The following is a 20,143-nucleotide window of genomic DNA, read 5'->3' on the forward strand; positions in this document are numbered from 1 at the left end:
ACATAACAGGCAAGCATGAAAGATAACCTTGCATGTGTGCAGGCAGGTCATTCGGAGAATCATTCATTTTAGCTAAATCCCTTTTGGGTTTTTTTGTTTCAGAATTTGCTTTACAATAATGCCATGGGGACTAACAGAGCAGTTTAAAAAAATATATTGGTAATGTACTTTTAGTCCCACATTAACGCAATATACTTTTTTTTCTCTCTAGGGAATGCTGATTGAAGGACCCCCAGGATTGGAAGGACCCGCGGTATGTATCCAATTATATAATTTTATTTATTAAATGTACACACTGATTATAGTCAACTAGAAATAAACCACATCAGTATTAGAGAATTCCCTCCGTCTATTGTGTCCTGCTCTGTTCCTTGTGAGTGTGTGCGTAAATACTGGATTCTGTTATTCTGAAGTCAGTTAAATTACTGTATTGATGTTATTCTGATTTTGAAGTCAATAGCAAGTCTACAAAATATGGCAGCAATTGTATTCATGTACATATAGTTTACAATAATTCCATGATTTTTACATTTGACATAATCAAGACAAATGTACGGGCAGAAATAAATGGATAAAATGTATATGATTTCAATTTTCAAAGTTTAGTTTTCTGTAATGTATAGGGGGATTTCATTTATTTAAAAAAAGTTACTTAAAGGACAACTCAACCTTTTATTAACTGTTGATAGTTCTTTGCCTAAACTAGACTTTTTTTAAGAGTGATTTATCTAGCTTTTTACTTATATAAGACTTCCATACGTCCAAGGGCATAACTACCATAGGTGCAAGGGGTGCAACTGCTATGGGGCCCGGAGCTGCAGGGGGCCCATCTTTACTGTCTAAGTAATATGTTTTACATACATTTATCAAAAACAGTTGCTAAATAGGGGGCCCTTACAAACTTTTGCTATGGGGCCTACAAATATCTAGTTACGCCACTGCATACGTCTAATGGCCCTGTTCTTTTCTAATGCATGTACCACATGCAGTTGGACTTGACATCCAAACCTCGCCACCAAAACCATATGTTATGATAGGGCATTATTAAGATTTTTTGGGAAAAATAGTTATATAATATAAAATATTATTTCTTCTAGGGTCTTACTGGTCCCCCTGGTTTGCAAGGACCATCCGGCCCATCTGGAGATCCCGGTGAGAGAGTGAGTACCATAAACAGCCAACACATCATATGTTATTGTAATCAATTTGCTTACTTACTGTGGTTTACCTTAATCACCTGTGTCACTTAATTTATCTTTTAGAACTAGACTTAAAGACAATATAAGTCATGTCATTTATCTTCTGTTTCTTCATAGGGTCCACCAGGACGTGCTGGACTGCCCGGTGCGGATGGGTTACCTGGACCTCCTGGCACCATGCTAATGTTACCAGTGAGTAAACACATTCTGTTCATGAGTAAATCATTCTCAGTTTAGTGGTTGAAGCACATTTGAAGGGTCTGAATATGAAAAAAAGATGAAATAATGAATAAAATGCAAAACAAACTATACTTTGCTAGAATTAATTTAGACTAACATGATTAAATTAAATGTCAATCAGCAGCAGGTATAGTAGTAATTTTTTCATTGAAGATAGGATGTTGCCATAGCAACCAATCTGATTCAATATATTGTCTTCTAGAAGATGCTAAATAGATAAGAACCAGGATCTGATTGGTTGATGCGGGCAACATCCCTTCTTCAATAGTATCCCATCTTAGTAATGTTACCCCACAGTATATGTGACAATATAAATGCCCAATGAAATAGGATTGTGGTATTAAGCCTTTAATCATTGGTAACGTTTAACCTCATTTTAAGGACAATGTACCTTATTCTGGTCCCCACACAATGCTGTGAATTTCACATCGTTATGTGTGGATTAAATGCCGCCCGCCGCGTGCCATGCGCACAGCCACCTGCCCCCTCGCTCGCTGAGTTCCCTGCACAGCTGCGAATGGATGTTTTACATAAACATCCATTTGCAGCCTTGAGTGGGGGCCAAATCATTTGATGGTTGGCGACAATCGAATGATTTGGAAGATACACGCAAAACTAAGACACTCTTCGGTTTATTAGCTTTGCGTGTTCCCTGTATGGAAGAGGGCTGCAGCTGACATCCGGTGATGTCAGCTGCCCGCCCCCTGCAGCAGTGTCACTGCCTAATTTCCATGGGAACGCCCAGCATTTTCATGGGAACACCCATGAAACGCTGGGCACATCCCCTCGCCACCGCTCCATGCTCCACCCCGCCCGCACTCGTAGGTGCAAACGGGACAGCAAACTAGCAGTTCACCTTGACCATTCGAATCCAGCATATACACATGTGCTGAAATGCACATGCACAGAAGGGAAGTATCGTTCCCCCGTGCAAACACATGGGGGAGCAAACAAACCAAAATAAGGCCCAATATCCCATGAATAGCACATAATACATGTCTGAACTGTGAAAACTGGTGACAAAGATTTAGGGCTCAATAGAATAATGTATGTGATATAGGATTAACACTCTCCGTGGTGTACATATAACAGATATTAGAACTCATCACAGAGTTCTGTGGCCTGTTTTAAAGCACTGCACCCTTTGCGCCCTGCCTTTACATGGTAACATAATTCCTTGTCTGTTATTGTGGTGTTTATTAGAAATGTTTGCATTTCTTATAAGCAGGGACGGACTGGGACTCCGAATCGTCCCTGGCATTTATGCACATGTATGCTGAAGTTACATGTGCCACATGTTAGGCCCCCATCCCTCCTGGACACTCGGGTCCAGCGGCTTTTACTGTGTCCCAATCGGGAGGCGCTTCTATCACTAAATGGATGGACAAATTGGCCCACCTGGCCATTGGCCCTTCTGGCATTTGCCAGAAGGCCATATGGCCAGTCCGGCCCTGCTCATAAGGGACAGCAATCTCTGTACACTGTAGGTGATAAGCATACTTTATAGAAGCCACCTCAAAAGATAATGCAATATACTGTAAATGCACTCAGCCTGTGGCCTTTACATGTGAACATACAGTAGCTCTTAAGTGACTTCTGATAGAATTAGAAGTGCTGATTGCAGTATATGCAAGGAAGTAATAATAAAACTGCAACTTGAAGCAAATGTGGCATCTAGACTAGAACCTTCATATTTTTCTATTTGGAAAATTGATCTCTGCTATCCTTTCTCCCAAGTTCCGGTATACAGGTGATGGAGAAAAAGGACCACCAATCTCAGCTCAGGAAGCTCAAGCTCAGGCCATTCTCCAGCAAGCTCGTGTGAGTATGACCCCACTGTGGCCAAGTCACTTTAGAATACAGAAGTACTGTAGAAAAGAAGAACAGAAGAACATTACATGTATAATAGTTATAATAGATACCCTGACAACGACCAAACTACAGGTGCAGAATAAAATGTATTAGCAGTCTCTTAGTACTGACTTAATAAATATATGAACAATGCAATTACTACTAATGTGGACTTTTCTATTAAAAAAGAAATCAAATTAATTTTGCTGCCCCTAAGAATTGCAGTCTGACAGCTGCTTGTGTTTACTATAAACTAAGGTAATTTGTCACATTGTAATATTAGTGCATCACTCAATCTTAAAACATTCAATAAATCTATTTTGGAGTGTTGTGGGTGACATCCACAACATGATTGCTTGATCTATGTGATTGTTCCTTCTCAAAGACGGATTGCCATATGTGGACTACGAGTCTGCATGTAGCATCTGTGTTTTGCTGAATCTGAGCTACAGTAGATTCCTATGTGAATACTATGTGAATAGGGGCACACAGAACACTGTTACTAGCATTCTGATAATAGAAGGCGGCCAACACCAGAGACCATTTCATTCTGTATGTCTAATTCTACCAATGGTGCCGGGAAGTGCCATGTATACGCAGTTAAATGTTCTTCCCAGGGATCTAGTTTTTGGCAGGCATACTGTAGGTACCTCAAGGTCTTAAACAAAATTGTAGTATCAATGAAAGACCTAGTTTGCGCCTGTAGATGTTGTAATGGCCCCTAGAGGTCAATAATATCAGTTATTTACCTGTTGCATTTTTACAGACTTTCTGCTAATACCATCACTCATTCTGTTATTTAACTACTTACATTTTAACGGTTGTCATTCTTATAGTCCAAAAATGAAAATTAGATTTAATTCATAAAATATACTGTTATAGTGTATAGGTATCATGCTGAACTTACTCAGAAAAGTTCCTGGTAGATTTTAGACAATTATTTACTCTGTAAAAGGAGACATATGATACAAAGACCACTTTCCCACAATGCTCGCTATAGCAAGGGAAGTGGCTAAATAGAGTACATGTTATGTACAGTTTTGTATGACAAAAAATAAAAGTACAAGTGTCTGTTTTTCTTTTAGATTGCCATGAGGGGTCCTCCAGGTCCAATGGGTCTTACTGGAAGGTCGGGTCCAGTGGTAAGTACTTTACTAATACTTGTTATCAAGCTTGCCGGTCTTAAAATGCGCCCAAAGTATGGCGCACACACAGTGGAGACTGACATTGTAGGTGTTACACTAGAAACTGCGGATATTTTGGCCCTTATTCAGGTCCATTCGCAGTGGCCAGTTCGCACTGGGTTGATGTTTTCTGGGCATGTGCATGCACTGGGTGCGTGTAGCTATGGTGAACAGATTGTGGCCGGTGGGCAGGGGCCGGCAGGCAGGGGTACCTGCCCATGGTAATGCCCAGCATTCCCATGGTAATTGGCTGGTAACGTGGGCGCCGGGGGCCAGCAGCTGACATCACTAGATGTCAGCGACCAGCCTTCTTCCATCAGAATGTGCGCCCACATCTAAGGTTGCTCTGAGCAACCTTAGATATGTGTGTACGTTCCACATCAATGATGTGGGTGTTCTCCCGCAGGCTGCGAATGGATATTTATGTAAAACATTCATTTGCAGCCAGTGCGTGTAAACACACACTGCAAATGGGTGGCGGGCAGGCTGCCACTCAGGTTTGGTTGACTCGCAAAGATGCCAATTCGCATCTGAATGAATCAACTAGAATAACCCACTATACTGTATGTAAAACATATGGACACAAACCCAACAAAACTAACCACCATATTATTAAAGGTACAGTATATAGACACAGTGGTTATCATTAAATTATATCCTTTTTACAAGCTTTACTGTAATATTAAACCTGTGAGTGCCAACGTTGCTGCGAAAGATCGTCAAAATATCTGCATAAAGTGCCAGCATTGCTCATCGCTACTGTTCATTTAGTTTAAATAAATTTAGTATAAATAAATACAAAAAAAAAAGTAAATTAATTAAAGTTTAGTTAAATGTTGCACCCAAAAATAGAACAATCGCTGTGAGCAACGCTGGTATTTTTAACGGATATTTTGAGGCTCTCACACAGCAACATTGGCACTCAAAGAGTTTAATAAAAAGGTTTGCTTGGCATTTTTCACACCTATCTTGAAAAATTCCCTTCCAATCAAAGGGTTAAAGAAAAACAAACTGTTTGGGAATTAGACACATCCTGACCTGCAAGTTATTGTTTTATGAAATAGAACTCTCATCTTAGTTAATAAACCTCTTAGTTATCTTTTGCTCTTCAATACCAGAAAATGGATGAAAACGATTATTTAGAAAAGTTGGTCAAAATAAATGGATTTAGACAACTTGTCTGAATGTCTGTTTTACTTCATTTGGGAGTAAGTGGTTTAGAATCATTTGTTCCTATACAGTTCCAGATATTAATTGCAACCGGCAAACTGGTTAGTTGGAATGGTCATTTAGTGAAGCTGGGCATACTGTACACTATACAATTATCTGGCAGACCATCTGTCCAATCTGGCTGGTTGGAAAGAAAATCTGGTATTGTATGGGAGGAAATGACAATCGACCATTTGTTCCCAAACACTTAAAAGTGGACAAAAAAATGGTTGTTCAGGCAAATTGGTTAAATTTGTGACTTTCCAGTGGTCGATTGTCATTTGCTCAGAATACAATACAGGTTGAGTATCCCTTATCCGAAATGCTTGGGACCACGAGCATTCCGGATAAGGGAATTTTCCGGTTTTTGGAATAATTTTTTTTTAGGCATGCTTACCTGTTCCCTGGTGGTGCCAGGTGGTTCCTTGGCATCCGCGTTGTCCCCCGGAGTCCACAGCAGGCCTTCAGCACCGTCTCCTGAGTCTCCAGCGGTCCCAGAAGTGCTTTGCTCGAGTTCCCAGGCGGGCTGGTGACATCACCGGCGCGCAGTGGCGCCGGAACGGGGGGGGCGAGGGGGCAGCTTGCCCCCCCCAAAATTATTACTGAGGCGCGGATTCTTGCTCGGCGGGCGGCTGATTAATCGCCGAGCAAGAAGAATCATATCAGCCGTCCGCCCTGAGTCCCGCCCGCCCACATTGATGGATGGATGGCTGGCTGGCTGCTGCTGCTGCGGGGAGATACTACACGCGCCCGCCAATCAGTGGCTGTGGTCTGTGGATCATGTGATGTGTGTGTCCACAGTGATTGGCGGGCGGTAGGGACTGGGAGGAAGCCTGATGGATCAGTGCATGGGCGGGACTGGAGCATCCTAAAACAGCCGCAGCAGCAGCCATCACGCTGTGCTGCAGCCCACAACTAAAACTGTGATAAGGTAAATGCTGCTCCTCTCGCCCTCCCTGCAGTGACTGACAGATCCAGGGGTTGTAATTTACCCCTGGAGTGGATTCACACCAAAACAGGTTTATGTGATTAGCTCTGATTATCATCATAATCAGAGATAATCACATTAACCTGTTTGGGGGTGACAGTGCCACTTTTTATGAGTAAATGACAACCCCTGGATTAATGCTGTGCATTAATTAGCCAGCCCTGGTGTCTCTGGCCACATGTATATGCCACTGCCCTGTGTATAATGCCCATGTGTATATGCCGCTGCCCTGTGTATAATGCCCACATGTATATGCCGCTGCCCTGTGTATATTGCCCACATGTATATGCCGCTGCCCTGTGTATAATGCCCACGAGTATATGCCGCTGCCCTGTGTATAATGCCCACATGTATATGCCGCTGCCCGTGTGTATAATGCCCACATGTATATGCCGCTGCCCGTGTGTATAATGCCCACATGTATATGCCGCTGCCCTGTGTATAATGCCCATGTGTATATGCCGCTGCCCTGTGTATAATGCCCACATGTATATGCCGCTGCCCTGTGTATATGCCGCTGCCCTGTGTATAATGCCCACATGTATATGCCGCTGCCCTGTGTATATGCCGCTGCCCTGTGTATAATGCCCACATGTATATGCCGCTGCCCTGTGTATAATGCCCACGAGTATATGCCGCTGCCCTGTGTATAATGCCCACATGTATATGCTGCTGCCCGTGTGTATAATGCCCACATGTATATGCCGCTGCCCGTGTGTATAATGCCCACATGTATATGCCGCTGCCCTGTGTATAATGCCCATGTGTATATGCCGCTGCCCTGTGTATAATGCCCACGTGTATATGCCGCTGCCCTGTGTATAATGCCCACGAGTATATGCCGCTGCCCTGTGTATAATGCCCACATGTATATGCCGCTGCCCGTGTGTATAATGCCCACATGTATATGCCGCTGCCCGTGTGTATAATGCCCACATGTATATGCCGCTGCCCTGTGTATAATGCCCACATGTATATGCCGCTGCCCTGTGTATAATGCCCATGTGTATATGCTGCTGCCCTGTGTATAATGCCCACGTGTATATGCCGCTGCCCGTGTGTATAATGCCCACGTGTATATGCCGCTGCCCGTGTGTATAATGCCCACGTGTATATGCCGCTGCCCTGTGTATAATGCCCACGTGTATATGCCGCTGCCCGTGTGTATAATGCCCACGTGTATATGCCGCTGCCCGTGTGTATAATGCCCACGTGTATATGCCGCTGCCCTGTGTATAATGCCCACGTGTATATGCCGCTGCCCGTGTGTATAATGCCCACATGTATATGCCGCTGCCCTGTGTATAATGCCCATGTGTATATGCCGCTGCCCTGTGTATAATGCCCACGTGTATATGCCGCTGCCCGTGTGTATAATGCCCACGTGTATATGCCGCTGCCCGTGTGTATAATGCCCACGTGTATATGCCGCTGCCCTGTGTATAATGCCCACATGTATATGCCGCTGCCCTGTGTATATGCCGCTGCCCTGTGTATAATGCCCACATGTATATGCCGCTGCCCTGTGTATATGCCGCTGCCCTGTGTATAATGCCCACATGTATATGCCGCTGCCCTGTGTATAATGCCCACGAGTATATGCCGCTGCCCTGTGTATAATGCCCACATGTATATGCCGCTGCCCGTGTGTATAATGCCCACATGTATATGCCGCTGCCCGTGTGTATAATGCCCACATGTATATGCCGCTGCCCTGTGTATAATGCCCATGTGTATATGCCGCTGCCCTGTGTATAATGCCCACGTGTATATGCCGCTGCCCTGTGTATAATGCCCACGAGTATATGCCGCTGCCCTGTGTATAATGCCCACATGTATATGCCGCTGCCCGTGTGTATAATGCCCACATGTATATGCCGCTGCCCGTGTGTATAATGCCCACATGTATATGCCGCTGCCCTGTGTATAATGCCCACATGTATATGCCGCTGCCCTGTGTATAATGCCCATGTGTATATGCCGCTGCCCTGTGTATAATGCCCACGTGTATATGCCGCTGCCCGTGTGTATAATGCCCACGTGTATATGCCGCTGCCCGTGTGTATAATGCCCACGTGTATATGCCGCTGCCCTGTGTATAATGCCCACGTGTATATGCCGCTGCCCGTGTGTATAATGCCCACATGTATATGCCGCTGCCCTGTGTATAATGCCCACATGTATATGCCGCTGCCCGTGTGTATAATGCCCACATATATATGCCGCTGCCCTGTGTATAATGCCCACATGTATATGCCGCTGCCCGTGTGTATAATGCCCACATATATATGCCGCTGCCCTGTGTATAATGCCCACATGTATATGCCGCTGCCCGTGTGTATAATGCCCACATGTATATGCCGCTGCCCGTGTGTATAATGCCCACATATATATGCCGCTGCCCTGTGTATAATGCCCACATGTATTTTTAAGTTGATAATTTTTATATGGCCCCCGACAGGTTTTCAAATTTTCCAAATGGCCCTCGGCAGAAAAAAGGTTCCCCACCCCTGCGCTAAAGTACCGTTGTCTGGTATGAGATATGAGGATCCTTTTTTAAAGTAGTAAAATATAACAAAAACAACATACATTTGGTTTAGCTGAAATTGTACCAACATGCAGAATAAATACAAGATGTCATTTATACCACAGTAAACATCTCACACCCCCCCCCCCCCCCCCCCTCAAAAAAATTGTGTTTTTTTTTTATTCCACCCAACGAAGAATAATTGTTGGTTCCTTAGTACATTTATAATGCATTAAATGGTACCACTACAAAATACAACTCGTCCTGCAAAACATCAAGCTCTCATACAGCTCATTCCTGGAAGGAAGAGAGAAACCAATAAAAAATTAAAATGGCCTCATCCTTAATGGGTTAATATACATATATATATATATATATATATATATATATATATATATATATATATATATATATATATATATAAGTATTTCACAAAAAAAAAATTCTTCCCAACTCTGACATTACCTCCCATTTTTTTCAGTTTATAGGGACTCAATAAGGGACTCATTTGCTTTATAATGAGTGATTGTAAAAGAAAAAAACTTTCTGGGGCGCAGAATAAGAAAGCCAAGAAGCTCAGAGAGGAAGAAAATAGAAAACAGTCAAGTGCTTTGTTAAAGTTTTTAAAGTGTAAATCTACCGAGGAGCACAGCAGTGCCACCGTTACCGAGAAGCAGAGCAGTGCCACCGTTACTGAGGAGCACAGCAGTGCCACCGTTACCGAGGAGCACAGCAGTGCCACCGTTACCGAGGAGCACAGCAGTGCCACCGTTACTGAGGAGCACAGCAGTGCCACCGTTACTGAGGAGCACAGCAGTGCCACCGTTACTGAGGAGCACAGCAGTGCCACCGTTACTGAGGAGCACAGCAGTGCCACCGTTACTGAGGAACACGGTGAAAGTAATTGCAGTGCTTCCTATGAAGCTGAGTGTTTCTCTAGAGAAAAAGAACCAGACAGTAGTCTGTCTCACAAAAACAGTGAACAAAGCTCTATGGTGTTACGAGAAGACAAGCCTTTTCAGCCTGAAAAACATGAAGTTTTTTATGATAAACAATCCAAACGTTCTTTTTGTGTTGATTGGTACAAAAACTTCCAGTGGCTTCATTTTGATGAAAGGTGCAAAGGATTTGTTTGCTTTTTTTGCGTTCAAGCAATTGAAAAGAAACTGCTGCCTGACTCCTTTAGATTAGAGTCGGATTTAGTCAATGGCAGAGGCTTTCGCAATTGGAAAAAAGGAGTAGAAAAATTCAAATCACACAGCAATTCTCCCCTACACAAGACAAGTGTGGCTAAACTAAGTGCCCTTAGTGCTAAACCAATAACCTCATTGTTTTCTGAGGGACTAAAAGTTCAGCAGCAAAATAATAGAAGAGCTTTAATAGCTCTCCTGGAATCAGTAAAATATTTGGCAAGACAAGGTCTTTCTCTGAGAGGCCACTGTACTGACCGTGGCAATTTAAGCCAACTAAACAAATTAAGGCGTAATGATGTTCCTGAACTCAAAGTGTTTCTTGAAAGGAAAAAACATTTTACAAGCTCTGAAGTCCAAGATGAGATGTTGGAAATCATGGCCCATAAAATATTACGAGACATTGCAGCTGAAATTAAACATTGCGGAATTTATAGTTTAATTGTTGATGAAACATCAGATATCAATAACAAAGAACAAGTTTCTATTTGTCTCCGTGTTGTGGATGATCTTGAGCCTACAGAATTTTTTTTAGGCTTGTATGAGACTCGAATTACCACTGGTGAGGCCATATCTCATATAATCCTGGACAGTCTGAAAAGATTTAACATACCAGTAGCACAGCTGAGAGGTCAGTGCTACGATGGAGGTAGCAATATGAAAGGTTCCATTAAAGGTGCCCAAGCTAGAATACTCGAGGTGCAACCTTTAGCTCTGTATATTCACTGCAGTGCACATTCCCTTAATCTAGCCCTACAAGACACAGTTTCGGATATTCCTCTCCTGCAGAATTGTCTAAATGTTATTAATGATCTTGCTGTTTTCCTAAAAGATTCCCCTAAGCGAACAGCTATGTTTGAAAGAATAGCAGAGGATTTAGGAAGAGGACGTAAAGATGCCTCTGTCCCAAGACCACTTTGTCGTACACGATGGACCGTAAGAACCTCTGCAGTAAATGTTGTGCTTGCTTCATATTCAGTTATTTTACAGCTCATGGAAGATCTAAAGGATTCTAAAGATGCTTCCTCCAGCAAAGCCCATGGATTTTTCTTACAAATGGAAAAGGGGACTTTCTTTCTTTCTTTGCTTTTGTGCAGGCAGATTTTCACACTCACTGAAAAACTGAGTGTAGTTCTCCAGAAGGAAACTCAGACTGTATCAGGTGCAGCTGAATCCATATCTTTCACTTTGGAGGTACTCAAGAAGCTTAGATCTGATCAGGAGTTTGATCAAATCTGGAATGAGGCTAAGCAACAATCAGTAGAAATGGACCTGCTGCCACCAGACACATCATATCGCAAGAGAGGACAAAAGGGTTCTACAGAGCTATCGGCAGAAGATGCATATCATCTGCACCGCCGTATATATTATCAAGCCCTGGACACTGTAACAGGGGAAATTGAAAGTAGATTCCAACAGAAAGGATTTGAGACTATACAGGCGTTAGAGAGTTTGCTTCTTAAAAGTCCTACTGCATGGTGTGAAAATGTGAAAACTTTGGCTGGAACATATTTCATAGACCATCAAAGTTTGAAGAGTGAGGTGGAAATACTTCATGTTTCAGGATGCACTTTATCACCATTATCTGTGAAAGCATATTTGAAAAATTTGAAGATGGAAACTCGCAGACTTTTCCCTGAAACAGAGAAGCTGTTGAATCTATTATTTGTAGTGCCGGCAACATCTGCAACTGCAGAGCGATCATTTTCGATGCTACGGAGGGTGAAGACTTATTTGCGATCTACCATGCTACAAGAGCGACTGAACCATCTCTGTGTTCTACACGCTTACCCATTGCGAGTTGATAGTCTAAATATGAACTTTATTCTGAATGAATTTATTTCAAAAAATACATTCAGAGTGTCAGTCTTTGGCAAACCCTAATTACTAATGTTACAGAGTTGCATAAATATTTTTGTTAAGCATCATTTCCCTAATGTTAACTCTGCATTATGTTATTTTGTTACTAATAAAACTATAGTGTTTTTCTGTTACTCTATTACTATTGATGAAAACATATTTCATTAACTATCAGGGGGTAACATATAGCAATTTAGGGGGCGCCAAAATGAGATTATATCTTGCCCCCCCCAACCTAAAAACGTTCCAGCACCCCTGCCGGCGCGCGCACACTCGTGCAAAGCACTCCTGGGACCGCTGGAGACGCCGGAGAGGATGCTGAAGGCCTGCCATGGACGCCGGGGGACTTGGTAAGTATAAAAAAAGGGTTAGGGGAGGGGGAATAAAAAAAAATCTAATTGTTCCAAAAAACACGTTTTTTGGAATAATTCGGATACGAGATCTACGGATACGGGATACTCAACCTGTACCAGATTTTCATTACAAAAGGCAAAATTGGTCAGATCTTCTGAGAAGTACATAAAGTCATTTAATGGCCAACACTAATATATCTTAAACAAATAACCATTAACTTTGAACAATAAGTTCAAACATAGTAACGTCTTCATACAGTGTGCTGAATAAAACATTCCGTTAAAAACCATTGACTGGATTAAATATGCATTTGGTTTTGCCCTTCTTGCTTTTCTATGGCCTATTAACTTATAATAGAATATTTTCCTGAAGTTTTAATGGATCTTTCTACATCAATACAAATTATATGATATTTGGAACTTTGAATACTTACTGTATAAAACAAAGTTATTGATTGCAGTTGTTAAATGTGAAATTAGCATATATCTTTTAAGTTGTTTAATTACCACTTTGGTAAACCGCATGCTGCATTGCATAGCTTAGCTGGAAGAATCTATTGTATTAAAAACAATTCCATGACCCATTAAAGCGTAGACGCACGGACAACATTGATTGTGGCTACAACGTTATGATTAGACATTTTGTCTAATGAAGTTTATGAGCTGCAAAGAAATGAAACAAGCAATGCAGCACTGATGAAGCACTTTGCTATGATTTCTAAATAGAAACAGAAGACTGTTGTATTATAGCAAAACTTAGATAAGCAGAATTGGAAAGCTGAAGAGTTGAATAAAACTGTGAGTAAATGTTGTGGAATTGGCAGCTTATGAAGCTACAAAGGGGCAGATGTATTAAGCCTGGAGAAGAGATAAACTGGAGATAAAGTGAAAGGAGATAAAGCACCAGCCAATCAACTTGGAGCTGTCATTTTCAAATACAGGGGCAGATGTATTAAGCCTTAACAAGAGATAATTGCAAGGGTGATAAAGAGAGATAAACATTCAGCCAATCACCTGCTAACTGCCATGTTACAGGCTGTGCTTGAAAAAAGTCAGTAAGGAGCTGATTGGCTGGTCGTTTCTCTCTCCATATCACCCTTGAATTTATCTCTTATGAAGGATTAATACATCTGCCCCATTGTTTTCCGTGAGTATTGGCACAAAATGACGCTAAAGTAGAGTGTCTTCTTGCCCCCCCCCCCCCCCCCATCACTCAAAATATAGTAGGGGCGAAATGTGATAGGGTCTGAGAATCACAAAATTAGAGATTTTCGGAGCGTTTAAAGCGGCAATCAATTACATGGCAAAATCAACCTGTTTCAGTGTAAAAGATTGCAGCTTTAAACTATCTCACTTTCTGATTCTCACACCCTATTACATTTGGCCCTACAGTATATGTCTGTATTATTATTATTATTATTATTATTATTATTTAAAGCATTTCATTGATACACCACAATCAAAAATTGTAAAGGCAAGAACCATGGCATACTGTTCATGTTAGACTAGGATGGTCAGGAAGCCATATAGTTAAGTAGATATCTACAATAAAGATATTCAAAAATGGAAACTACCCAGAACAAATTAATACAATGTTTGCCAGATGCAATACAGGTTCGCAGGCTCCTACAAACCTAGTGTACAGCTGACCTAGATCATATGATTAACATGTCAACACCAATTTTTATAGGGATTGAGATAGGTTTAGGGCTAAATTTACTAAAGGTTCTAAAAGCGAAAAGTGAGGATGTTGCCCAATGCACTCCAATCAGGTTCTACTGTACTTATAATCATTTCTAGCTATCATTTCTCTATTGTTTCCAAGAAAATGATAGACAGGATCTTACTTTTCACTTGTAGAACTTTTAGTACATTTACCTCTAAGGGTTTTGATTAGCTCTAAGCTTAGGGTTAAGTTTAGGGCAAGGTGTAAGGCTACAGTTATTAGAGGGCCAGAATCAGATGCAGTCACAACTTCGATGGTGTCACAGGCGAGTAACTTGTGCTTGTGTATTGGCCGCAGTGCGCATGAATCAGGATACTTTTTTGATGCCACGAGCAGTGAGGAATCAATCGCAGGTCACTTAGGGGAGGAATTAGGGGGTGTCTGTAAAATTGCAGGTGTGTTATGAGCGTTTTTTTGGGCAGGTCTAGGCGTGCGACTGTGATCTCCTACACATAAAACATGGCGCAAGTTCCCGCAACCATTCTCCATGACTGTACTCATGGAGTCAATGTTCCTTGCATCTGCGTTGTGCTTGAGATGGAGTGCGCAGCTGATCGGCAAGTTATGGTGGCTTTGGTGGTCACCTCTGCTCACTTGTGGATGACTGCTTGACTTGATTTGCAGTTATATAACTAAAAAAGATTGCGGCTGCATTCATATTGCAACTGCATTTAAATCAGGCCCGGTGTTAGGATTGGGGTTAGTTCTAGGGTTAGGATTGGGCTTAAATAACAAAAATAAATAAAAAATTTAAATGTCAACATATTAAATGGTGACAATCTGAATGTGTCAACATTTTAATAATGTCTACATAATGACTGTCACCCTAATGACCTTGCTGTCATTCTGACTGTTAGAATTTACAACCTTTTGACATGCTGGTGCTGACATTCTGAATAACAGTTGGTGGTGCGGGGTTCCCACTCTACATATATGCCCTGAAATCTGGTTTTCTCGCAAAAGCAAATACTCTCGTTAATGGACAAAACCATGTGCACTGCAGGGGGGAAGATATAACATGTGCAGAGAGAGTTAGATTTGGGTGGGGTTTGTACCTCAAACTGAGATCTATGTTGCAGTGTAAAAATAAAGCAGCCAGTATTTCTCCTGAACAAAAACAAAATAACACCCAAATCAAACTCTCTCTGCACGTGTCAGCCCCACCTGCAGTTCACACAGATTGTTCCATTAGATAGAGAATTTGCTTTTGCGAGTGAACCAGAATCAGGCCCTTACTTTGTCTTCAATTAGCCCATGAAACCTTTTTTTTCCACATGTGTAGATTTAGTCATTTTAACCAACCGGCTTATGATTGCACCATTTAGAAGAAAAGAGTCCTCCCTGCATTACGCTAGATATTTTAGTAAAAATATACTGACAGCATTTTCGTGCGTCCATATTATATTATACTGTATCAAAAACGGAAAGTAGAAGCATTGTAAAAACAATTTATAGATTTCTATATAAAAGATATAAAAATTATCTTTAAATCACCCCAATGTTATTGTATTACTTAAAGTAAGACTGTATTGGCAGGACTTTCCAAACCGGAGAAGGTCGTTTTTGCTATGTTTTGCTTTTTTGTATCAGTGCATCCAGAAGAGTATCCATTCCATTACATTACTTTAGCTCTTGGTGCATTAAAGAGGCGTGAGGGGTTTGGAATATTAGTCCTGCAGCGTTACTGCCACTAGCTGCTGGAATATGGGATATTAATGCATGCTTATAAACCTGTGTGAATCCCTGTGTGAGCTGTTTAGCTCTCACGCCACAAGGAGGCTGTAGACGTCAAGTTATTTCATTTGATAAAAGCACAAAGAACCGGTATTATTTTGGAAAAATACAGCCATGTAAATTGTTTTTTTCAAGAACTGTTAGGGGTTTGTAATCTGCATCTATTTCAGCACCGGTATACTCTGTTTATAAATAATAAACACATTCCATTGCCAGCAAATTCAGGAACGTATTTTATAGCAAGCAATAAACACCTGGTGGGCTATTTATTTCATTTTCAGATAAATGTAGGTTATATGGATTTTTTTATGCCAGATGTTGGCAGCGGTTGAACACAATGTATATCTCATGCATAGCACACAAAGGGCTACTTTTAAGCATATAATTACCCATGTGGCTATTATGGTACCAGCTAGGCACTATAGAATATATATTGAGAAGAAACAATATGTTTCCAAGGGGAGCCCACTGACTGGCTGCATATTGATTTCTGAAGCTGTTACTGAGGATATTAACCATTAGGCTCTGACATACAAATCCTAACTATGTAGGTTATGCCAGTAGCAATACATGAAGGGCACAGCTCTTGTCAACAAGGTCAAGTGACATTTTCCATTGTTTAAAGGTAAATGATTGCTTTCAGCACTAATAGAATTTAAAGGTCTCACTTATGGTGTTACACAACTCAGAAAGTGTTCTGTGATGGAATGCTTAGCAGTTAAGGCAACATATTAGATATCATATGAAACAACTTATCTACAGGTAACAGCTTCCTATGATCCAATGATCCCATCATCACATATTTAAAGTTCAGGAGTGATAAATGTAGAACAAATCACTTCTCTCTAATGGAACTGCTTTTATATAATTCAGCAAGAGATGTTGTACAAAGTACATTTTCCAGGAGCTGGGATTCTTCGCAGTACCAGTCACACTGTCAGCCATTGTTCTTTTGCACAATAATGTTTAATGTGCCATCCTTTGATTGGCAGCACAGTGTTACTGCGGTTCTACAAGCTTCGCTATTTCACTTTGCTTAATGGACTAATGTCAGGAAATGAAGAGTCACTTGATTACGATCACAGTCCTCCATTGTCATCTGTGTCAGGCTGGCTTGCTCTGCATCATGCTCCATTGTTATTGTAATAAAATGTAAACCTTGGTTTCTTTTTCTCTCTTGTAAGGGGTCACCAGGATCTCCAGGAATTAAAGGGGAATCAGGAGACCCAGGCCCTCAGGTACGGCATTTTACTGATCAAGTAAAAAACATCTTTATATTCTAATTATCTTGCCTGTTTGTTGGTATGATCATTCCGAGCATGTAGTTTCTTACATCTGTACTTGGCGTATTCTTCTCCTGTACAGCTATACCTTTTCATATATACTGTAGATGACTATTAACTTTTCTTTTTATTTAAAGGGTCCTAGAGGAATCCAAGGGTCATCTGGACCAATGGGAAAAGCTGGCAAAAGGGTAAGTAATAAACTGACCTATTAGTCTCTTATCTTCATACAAATCTTGTAATATAAATCCCTGAAAATTAATTAAGTTTGTAGAATTTGGTAACTACACAGTAAATGACACATACAATACCAAGGTACATGGTTGTTCACCTGTCCAATAAAATGCATTACATCAATGACTAAGGGATTTATGACATTTGGTATGTCTCAATATGTCCCTACTGAAGAAGAGATTGCTCTCTATTTAAGAAGAGGTTAACATTACAAAAATGAGACAGCCGTATGGGGACAGTGGCTAAAGTCACAGGAAATGGAGACCAGTGAAGCCAAAGAGGCTTCACTTAATCCCCACCAGGTCAAACTATACATTTTACTGTAATCCTTCATTTGGGAAAATAAAGCTGTTGGCAAAAATTAAAAACTCCCACATGGGTTTTCTCAGGGGCTTTAACAGGAGCCATGGCAAGGTAAATTGTGATGCAGCTAAAATCTGGATTGAAGTGTCAAAACAGATTGGTATTTGGAGATTACTTTTACTAAATATACTTCTAATATCATGATGATGATGATGATTATAGATAGATAGGCTGGTACATCTATAATGGGCAGAGTGTTTTTTGATGCACATGGCCTTTCGGGGGCCAACACAGCACACTCCTCACCCATTATTTCAGTACTTATCTTTCTGGAGTCTAACATCCCTGTGGCAACTCTGCGCATTTTTGCATGCGCAGTAGAGGATTCATAGGGAAATTAGGCACCTTTCCATTTTTTTACACACACGCACTTTTTCTCTTGATAAACCCCTGGATAAACAACTAGTGATAGATAGATAGATAGATAGATAGATAGATAGAGTAAGATGAAATACTTAGCCAAATGAATGTGTTTGACACTCTTTGTTGCGCCTTTCTCACATTGGGGCCATTTGGGGGGTATTCAATCCCCGCCAATATTTCCAACAGGGGATATATTTGCGGGCGCCTATTCAATACTGTCTTGCCCGACAGCATTGTAGAGGCAGATCAACAGAACGGGCCCAATAATTGTCGCATTCACGGCCGAATCTCGACAATCCACGGCCATTTACACAGACAGGCCCCCTTTTCGACAATTCCCAAATGTGACATTGAATTCCGCCTGGCGATATGCCATCAAGAAAAAAGAAAACGGACCAGGGTGACGGCTGTGGGGATGGATTGACATTCGTGACCCAGGATTAAATACCCCCCCACTGTCTCAGACCTTGGTTGCTATTACATGTATTAATAGTTATAATTTGATACATACTTTAATTTTATATAGTGAGAGCATCGTTGAACTAATCTTTGGGGTATGTGATTTCATAATGTGGTACACAGAAGGCAGAGTGGTTTTATGAGACCTGTATTTTAATATTTGAACACTGCAGACTGCTAAAAAGAAAATACCACAGTAGCATGTACTTACTGTAGTTTAATCTGTACTCAGCAAAAAGTTAAACCTAGTTATTAATCTATATTTAGCATTTTTTATTTTATATTTCTTTACTGGAATAGCAATTCGACATTATTATTATGTACTATCCATATATATTCAACTTACTACATTATATATGATTATTAATATAATATGATGTATGTGCTTATTTTAGGGCCGATCTGGAGCCGATGGATCCCGCGGAATGCCTGGAGAACCTGGGTCCAAGGTATGGTTTTATTTTTTGTCTCCTTAAATCCTTTCCTTTTTCGGCATAAGGTATTTAGTTGTAAGTGCTGACTGACCGATAACATAGGAAAATATGGAAACACGCATCAAGAAACCTGCTGTAAAGTGAAAGCCCTGCACTCACTGTTTGCTTGTACTGTATTATTATTTGTAGCCATGCTTATTGATCTCTGTCATTATTATATCTTTACAGGGTGATAGAGGATTTGATGGTCTTCCTGGTCTCCCCGGGGAGAAGGGGCACAGGGTGAGTCAATCCTTAGGTGGTGAATAGATCGCCTGTCCTCTATGCTGGTATAAATACTCATCAGCTTTTTTTTTTTTCTCCTTATGAACTTTATTTCCTAGGATTGTCCAGCAGAGGGTGCTGGGTCCTCTGTTCCTATCCTGCTAACACTGCATTATAAATTTGGGCTTTAAAGATTTGAGCTTCAAAAATAATTGGCTGCAGCACGATTATTTAGAAATCAGTTAACAGATATAAATACATGATGTGAATAAATGTAGTTAATGAGTTTGCAGACACATCTATAATCATTTATGGAAATGAAATGTCAACAGTACTGTACTGTGGGCCATTCACATGTTCACTATTTACAGTTCTTTGTAAATTTGTAATTTTTTTCTTACTACACTTTGTGTTATGTTTTGATCAGGCACACCGATGTATAGAGAGGTACGGTATATTTTCAAAATATACAACCAGTGCCGTAGCAAGACAAAACCCATGACATTCAAGACAATTATACTTGTTATCTAAAAGGCAAAGAATAGCAGTTACTTTAGTACAGCAGTAATATGTTCTTTTGTTATGTTTATGTGCTTTAATTAGCATTTTACTGAATTCATAGAGTTCATTGCACAGTCTCATATGGAAACAAAAATGGAACAAGCAGCATATCAAAAATTCC

At 40.9% G+C, this 20,143-nt stretch overlaps 1 protein-coding gene across 2 annotated transcripts in view; it reads left to right on the plus strand.

Moving 5' to 3' along the window:
- Nucleotides 1–20,143, plus strand: part of COL11A1 (collagen type XI alpha 1 chain) — a 211,714-nt gene that overhangs the window by 81,465 nt on the left and 110,106 nt on the right. For both annotated transcript variants that reach the window (XM_083156920.1, XM_083156921.1), the window contains 9 exons: nt 212–253; nt 1,098–1,160; nt 1,317–1,391; nt 3,177–3,260; nt 4,376–4,432; nt 17,246–17,299; nt 17,482–17,535; nt 19,159–19,212; nt 19,426–19,479. In XM_083156920.1, the coding sequence (XP_083013046.1) occupies nt 212–253; nt 1,098–1,160; nt 1,317–1,391; nt 3,177–3,260; nt 4,376–4,432; nt 17,246–17,299; nt 17,482–17,535; nt 19,159–19,212; nt 19,426–19,479 (537 nt within the window). The remainder of the gene's footprint in view (nt 1–211; nt 254–1,097; nt 1,161–1,316; nt 1,392–3,176; nt 3,261–4,375; nt 4,433–17,245; nt 17,300–17,481; nt 17,536–19,158; nt 19,213–19,425; nt 19,480–20,143) is intronic.

Source organism: Crinia signifera, chromosome 8, assembly GCF_055691185.1.
Source record: "Crinia signifera chromosome 8, ASM5569118v1, whole genome shotgun sequence".
Classification (NCBI taxonomy): domain Eukaryota; kingdom Metazoa; phylum Chordata; class Amphibia; order Anura; family Myobatrachidae; genus Crinia; species Crinia signifera.